Genomic DNA, 7,537 nt, shown 5'->3' on the forward strand with positions numbered 1-7,537 from the left:
AAAAAAAAAAAGGTTCTGAAGAAACTAGGGGCAGGACAGGAATAAAGACACAGACATAGAGAATGGACTTGAGGACACGGGGAGGGGGAAGGGTAAGTTGGGACAAAGTGAGAGAGTGGCATGGACATATATCACTACCAGATGTAAAATAGACAGCTGGTGGGAAGCAGCCGCATAGCACAGGGAGATCAGCTCGGTGCTTTGTGACCACCTAGAGGGGTGGGATAGGGAGGGTGGGAGGGAGATGCAAGGGGGAGGGGATATGGGGATATATGTATACATATAGCTGATTCACTTTGTTATACAGCAGGAGCTAACACAACATTGTAAAGCAATTATACTCCAATAAAGATGTTAAAAAATAATAAATAAATAAAGGTCCAGGTACCAGCTACATGATGGGTCATTTAAGAAAATTAGTGTTGAGAATGGGGATAGACTATTCCAACTGGGGTAATGCCGGGCCTTTCCCAGCATGCTCTTGAGGTCTCTGTCCTGGGCCTGTGGACTGTGTGAGGTTCTCTTTCTCGCAGATGCTTTGCCCCAGCTAAAGTCCATGCCCGGTGGAGGGGTGGATGGATGGTGCAAGGCAGACAGCACCACGCCCAGCCTGCTTTGGAGGGCCCTCCTGACGCAGTGCTAGCTTCCGGGGCTGGAGAAGGGCCAGCTCCGCCCGCTTGGCCCGCCTGCACTGCTCGTGTCCAAGGACCGCTCCTGTGTCTTCAGATCCACTCCCACCAGGATGTTTTACATATTTTAATTAAAGTGCCGCCCTGGGCTGGCAGGGCCTCTGATGGATGGCACCAGTCCGAGTTGCAGGGCTGCAATGGTGTGAAACATGGAATGTGATGATGTGCTCCTGCTTTGGCTCCTACCTCCGGGGGCTGGTTCATTCGGGTTCCAGGAGGGGAGGCGAACTCAGCAGGCGGTGGGCAGGTGGCTGGCACATCCAGGGGTGGCCAAGGCGGGGCTCAGGAACGGGAGGAGAGTTCAGCTAGGAAAGTGCCGTGGACAGTTTCCGTGGACCAGCTTGCTGGTGGGCTGCGGATGAACCCGATTCTTGTGGACACTCCTTATCAGTGCCAAATTATGACACATGGCTATGGGTAAAAGTTGCTGGGTGGCAGCCGCCGCCTCTCGGAGCGAAGCAGGTATTTTTAGCACCGTGCCTTGGGGCTCTGGCTCTGGGTTAATTAATCACGGTGAACAGCACTGAGTTTGGTTCCTGATGCTGGTTCCACCCCCATCCCAGCCTTGTCCCCATTGCCCGGACTGGAATGCCAGCTGCAGAGTGGTAGTCATGCACGGCTAGAGTAGACCTTGACAGCCTCCCAGGGCACTGGGGACACCATCCCATGCCCCGCGGGCGGGGCCCTGTACCTCCCCCTCCTCCGCACCTCCTCCTGCTTCCCTCCAGTCATCCCAGCCTCTTTTAAATTCTTCTTGCTGTTCCTTTTGAACATTACCCCCAGGCATCCACCTCCTTCCTGTCTCAGCCCAAACGTCCTCACCTTGCAAAGGCCCTCCCCAGCACCCCTTCCCCTACAGGCTCTCCATCACCTTGTCCTGTTTATTTCCTTCAGAGCACTTAGCACCAGCCAGAATCACCTTCTTTCTTTCTTTCTTTCTTTTTTTTTTTTAGATGTTGGGGTAGGAGTTTATTAATTTATTCATTTATTTTTGCTGTGTTGGGTCTTCGTTTCTGTGCGAGGGCTTTCTCTAGTTGCGGCGAGCGGGGGCCACTCTTCATCGCGGTGCGCGGGCCTCTCACTATCGCGGCCTCTCTTGTTGCGGAGCACAGGCTCCAGACGCGCAGGCTCAGTAGTTGTGGCGCACGGGCTTAGTTGCTCCGCGGCATGTGGGATCCTCCCGGACCGGGGCTCGAACCCGTGTCCCCTGCATTAGCAGGCAGATTCTCAACCACTGCGCCACCAGGGAAGCTCCCCCTTATTTCTTGATTGCTCCACATTATTGTCTGTCTCCTTCCATTGAAATGCCAGTGGCTTGAGAACAGGGATCTTCTCTCTCTTGTCTGCTATCTTAAATCCCTGTTGCCTAGCTCAGCGTACACAGGGCGGGCACTCAGTGGGTGTCATTGAACACGCAACTGGATGGGTGGATGGGTGGATGGATGGAAGGGTGGCAGGGAGATGGATGGGGGGAAGGCTGCAGAGAAGATCCTCTATGGGTTTGCATTTTAAGGTGCAATGTGTCAAGGTCGTTATTGTTGGTAGGGGCACATCTGGGGAGACACTGGTTGTATAGCAGCATCCTCACCCAGGCCAGAAGCGGGAGGCCCGAGCCCAGGGGATTCTGGGAAAGGAGTGCTGGAAATCACTGCCGTCTCTGCTTTAGAAACGTCCAACCACGTGCTCTCTGGTGTTTATAGGAAATTTCTCTGAATTCTGTGGGGTTTTTTTAAAATAATTTTTTTCTTGGGGATGGGGACAAACCAGTTTTAAGGGACTTCTAGAAGACTCTTGGCACACTCTGCCTGAAAGCTGACATTGGTGGTTCATTTGGGGGAATTAAGCAGGGTCCTTTCACTGTTTTCAAATACAACTCCTCTTTGTGGAAGCCACAGCTGGTCGCCTACCCTCCCCATTGTTGCTTGAGAATGGAACCCCAGTTTCGTCCTTGTATTGGGAGCCCTCTGCTTTGGGGAGAGGACCCGTGATTAGTCTGAGCCAACTATGGGAACTCCAGTAGTGCTTGGGTTGGACCGGGGACTGTGAAAGTGGCTCTAACTAATGGGACATAAGGAGCATCGGAGGTTTCACCTCATTTTTGTTTTGTTTTGTTTTGTTTTGTTTTTTTTCGGTACGCGGGCCTCTCTCTGTTGTGGCCTCTCCCGTTGCGGAGCACAGGCTCCGGACGCGCAGGCTCAGCGGCCATGGCTCACGGGCCCAGCCGCTCCGCGGCATGTGGGATCCCCCCGGACCGGGGCACGAACCCGCGTCCCCTGCATCGGCAGGCGGACTCCCAACCACTGCGCCACCAGGGAAGCCCTCACCTCATTTTTAAACAGGTACGTGAAGGGGTGCATCTGTGTCATATCCCTCTTCTGGATCCTAAAAAGGATGGAGATTTAGTTCACATGCAGGGGCAGAGGCACATGACAGGGGCGGGGCGGGGGCACTGATGCATGTGGCAGGGCCCAGCAGGACTGTGCCGGGACCCGGCGGTGACCACCCCGGGAAGTCCTGAGACATGCCCCTCCGGAGCCCCTCCACGCGGGTCGAATCTGATTCTCAGGGGTGGGGCTTGGGTCTCCGCAGGGTTGATACCCTGCTTTCGTCCCCCCTTATTCTGAGACAGTGCCGAAATAGACCAGGGGCAGGGAAACCCTCCCGACCGTGGCCCAGAGATGCCTTGCCAGGAGACGTCAGAGTTCCTTCCTTTTGAAGCCGTGAAGGGGACACATAGATTTGCCTTCTTACTTTCCGAGGATATATGGAAGGAAATTCTGGGGAAAGCACAGGCCCGGACTGTAAAACTTCTGGGAGGAGAACATTCAGAGCATGCGCACAGCCAGTTCCCCTGCTGAGGGCTCCCCGAAGGTCCAGGGAACCCCAGGCCTGGCGTCTTCGGCTCACAGAGTGTGTATTTGTTCCCGACTCTGCTGAGGTTCACTTGGAAACACGGTCCTCCCTGGCCGGCTCTACATGCGGAGAAATGAACTGAGACCTCATTAAAAAGCACCAGGGAAATTGAACAACTGCTATCCTTTCTTAACTGTTACTACTTTTCTTTCATAGCACTGGTTATGGCTTCCACCATTCCCTGTGGGAGACAGAGACAAAGAGGCAGAGAATCTAAGTCAGAGAGAGGGAAAGACAGAGAGACAAACAGAAAAACACTCAAAGAATACAGAAACAAGAAGACAGACACACATTCTTCCTGTCGCTGATTCAAGAAATATTTATTGAGAACCTACTGTGTGCCTGACCCACACACACACACCCAGTGAATGCACCAGCAGACCGCAGGCTGTTTACGTCATCTCCCCAAACCCCATCTGGATCTTAGGTAGCAAATAAGGAGGGTGCCGTTTCCACTCAGGCCAGTAGGTGTCATCATGTCAGAGGGAAAGTCAGGGGAGCTGCAGGATTTGATGGCCACCTAAGAACAGAAATTCTATTTCATCTAGTTTTCTGAGTGCCGTTATGTGCAGGGCACCAGGCAGGGTACATAGGATGAGAAATGCACAGTTCCCGTCCTCATGGAATTTACTGTGCCATCGGGACCCGGAGGGACAAGGCCCTAGGTCGCAAAATGAGGGGAAGGCAGTAAGAGCTTCCAGAAAAGTTTAAATGAAAGACTGTGTGGATATTAGAGCATCAGAGACTTCACATTACGCCCTCTCACATTACAGCAGAGGATAGGCTCAGAGAGGGGAGGTGACTGACCTCTGGTCACACAGCAATTCCAGACTCCAGATCTCCTGACTCCTACAGCAGTGCTCTTTCCACCAACATTGTGTATCAATAACGGGTGTTGCCCGACCTTTGAGACTCAAAATTCCACCTTAGTTTAGCCATGAAGCTCCCTGCAAAATGCCCTCTGTCAGGCCCTCTAGATGGGCCGATCTGCCTGCTGGAGAAGGCAGCTTGCCTCCTCATGTGTCCTGTGGTGCGGGAGTTGGCTGTCTCGCACAGGCTCACGAAGGCTCACCGCGAGCATCTCTTCTCAGAGACATCACCTTGGTAGCTTCTGAGCTAGTTTCAACCAGCTGTGATGGGAGTCTTTATACCACGGAAATTAGCAACAGCCATAAATCAGAGCTTCTTCTTTTTTTTTCCTCCCGGAGAGCTGCCCTCCACCTGCACACCACTGAATTAGTATCCCCACTTTACAGATAAGGAAACTGAGGCTCAGGGGGATGAGGCAATGTATAAAGAGACACAGCCTGTAGGTGGTAGAGCTGAGACCCAGCCCAGGTGGTTTGATGCTGGAGTGTTCAGAGATGGTAGAGCCCATAGGACTGAGAGCCACTGGGACGTGGAGGGGCCCGGGTTTCTCATGTGGGCGCTGACGTGGGCGCTGCCCCAGGCTGGTCTCATCAACCTGATAGCAACACTGGAACAGGGACCATTTTGGGAGACGTGATAACTAGTCCGGCTTTGGGTGGATTGAATTTGAGGTACATTGTTGGAGAGATGTTTAGATTTGGAGGCCAGGAGAGAAGTCTGGGCAAGAGACTGAGATCTGCAGGATGGAGGATTGTTCTTGACCAAACCAGTTTCCCTTCTTACAGTGAACAGGTCAGAAGTGGGAAGTTCACCCTTCTCCATGTTTTTTCTCATCTTTGTCAGCATTCAGGCAGGATCTGGCAGGGCAGGGACGACCGTGTTCGCTGGCTCACACTCGTTCCCTGGTGCAGGTACACACTGAGTGCTCAGCAGGGACTTGCTGAATAAATGAACGAGTGACCCGATTTTATCCTGCACATACTGAATCAGCTCTGTTGCGGACCATATATCAAAACCTGAGTACATTTCTTCTAAGATTATCGAGAATTCTGGCGTCATTATAGGAGTGTGGACTTGGAATCAGAAGTTACTTTTCTAGAGATTATCATATTAAGTGAAGTAAATTAGACAGAGAAGGACAGGTATCATATGATATCACTTACATGTGGAATCTAAAAAATGATACAAATGAACTTATTTACAAAACAGGAATAGACTCACAGACACAGAAAACAATCTTTTTTTTTCCATTTTTCATTTTTTTATTTTTTTAGTCATTTTTAATGCATTTTTCCCTGTGCACAAGAGAAATAACTGATAGAGTCAAAAGATACAGTTTCCTTTATACACAGCAGTTAAAAGTAATGCAAACGTCACATGACATTTTCAGTGAAAGTTACATGTCCAATTACAAATCAAAATGCATATTAGGGTCTCTTTACGGTGGAAGCTGAGAAGGAAGTCTTAGAAAACAATCTTATGGTTACCAAAGGGTGTGGTGTGGAGGGGGGAGATAAATTAGGAGTTTGGGATTAGCATATGCACACTATTATATATAAAATAGGTAAACAACAAGGACCTACTGTATAGCACAAGGAACCATACTCAATATCTTATAATAACCTATAATGGAAAAGAACCTGAAAAAAAATATGTATAATTGAATCACTTTGCTGTACACCTGAAACTAACATAACATTGTAAATTAACTATACTTCAATTAAAAAAGAAATTAGTTTTGTTGTTGTTGTTTAGCATTTTAGAGCTAGCAGTGAGATTACACATCATCCCTTGCAATGTCCTTGCTTCACTGGTGAGGTACTGAAGCCCAGAGACCCTTCTGAGACCATCCAGGCCCCTTGCTGTGTGGGAGACCACCCGGCCTGGCCTTGCTCTGGCCAGTTTACTTTGGTGTGTCCCTCAGGACAAGGAATGATTGAGCTCTGGTTCTGGAAGGGCAATGAATTGATGGGAATCCACATCCCAGGGCGCACAACTAAACAGTTCTTGAGTAGATGAGCAGACGAAGCCCAGGATAACCAAGCAAGGAGGCTACCGTATGCAAATGAGTGGATTGTGGCTTTCCTCCTGGTTGGCCGGAGAGGCCCTGATGTCACAATAGGTGGGGTTTCTCCACTCCAAAGGATTGTGTCTCTGGCCAAAAAAAAAAAAAAATCACTGACCTGGCTGGTCCCTAGCTCCCTCTCTTTGTCCAAACGGAGGCGACACAATGGAACCCCTCTATCAGGCCGGGTCCATTCTCATGAAGGTGAACACCTTACAGGGGAAGAAGATGGTGGAGAGCGGCCTCCAGTCTGGAGACTTCTCGCTCCCCGAGTCGTGGCCCTCCTGCGTCTTGCCGCCAGCCGACCTGGAGATCCTGCAGCAGAAGGTGGCCGGGGTGCAACGGGAGCTGGAGGACTTCAAGAAGGAGGCACTGAGGGCCATCCATTACCTGGAAGACGCCTTCTGCGAGATGAACGGGGCCCTGGCGCAGCATGGGGAGCAGGCGGCCCGCGTGAAGCAGCGGCTGAGGGAGGAGGAGGATCGGGGCATCGTGCGGAACAAGGTCCTCACCTTCCTGCTGCCCCGCGAGAAGCAGCTCCGGGAGCGCTGCAAGCGGCTGGAGTGCCTGTTGCTGGGCCGGAGCTGCGAGGCACTGGGCATCCCCGGGAAGATCCAGGCCAACTCAGGCCCCTCCGGTAGAAGCCACGTTCCTCACCGAGCAGCCGAGTAGAAGATTCTTTTCGATAGAAGGACAAACCCCGAGTTTTGATAGATTTGCTCCCCTTCCCCATTTCCACTACTTTCCTTCTACCTAAATAACACCTTGCTGCTGAGAGGCGAAAAGACCCAGTATGTTCTTTCGGTGAAGCTCCGTTCACCCAGCATCACCCGAGAAGGAAGCGCTCCAACACTAGGTCTTTGAATGACCCCTGTAACTTTCACCTTTAACTCTTTTCCTGTTTGTAATGGTACTATTGCTCAAATGTATGTTTTTTTAATCTTCTTAAACTGATGGTGTTGAACAGATTTACCTTCTTTTAACGACTCCAGGCTCTCGG

General features: G+C 51.1%; 1 protein-coding gene across 1 annotated transcript; it reads left to right on the plus strand.

Annotated features, from left to right (window-relative positions):
• The first annotated feature begins 6,590 nt into the window (after positions 1-6,590).
• On the plus strand, positions 6,591-7,209 carry CCDC182 (coiled-coil domain containing 182). The gene has a single exon (XM_007126849.3). It carries the CDS (start codon positions 6,703-6,705, stop codon positions 7,207-7,209), a length of 507 nt encoding a protein of 168 aa, XP_007126911.2. The 5' UTR covers positions 6,591-6,702.
• Positions 7,210-7,537: the final 328 nt, after the last annotated feature.

This window comes from Physeter macrocephalus, unplaced genomic scaffold (genome assembly GCF_002837175.3).
Source record: "Physeter macrocephalus isolate SW-GA unplaced genomic scaffold, ASM283717v5 random_717, whole genome shotgun sequence".
In the NCBI taxonomy this organism is placed as follows: Eukaryota; Metazoa; Chordata; class Mammalia; order Artiodactyla; family Physeteridae; genus Physeter; species Physeter macrocephalus.

What these genes read in the sequence shown, in the direction of transcription:
- CCDC182 (XM_007126849.3), top strand. Translation starts at nt 6,703, where the DNA reads ATGGAACCCCTCTATCAGGCCGGGTCCATTCTCATGAAGGTGAACACC.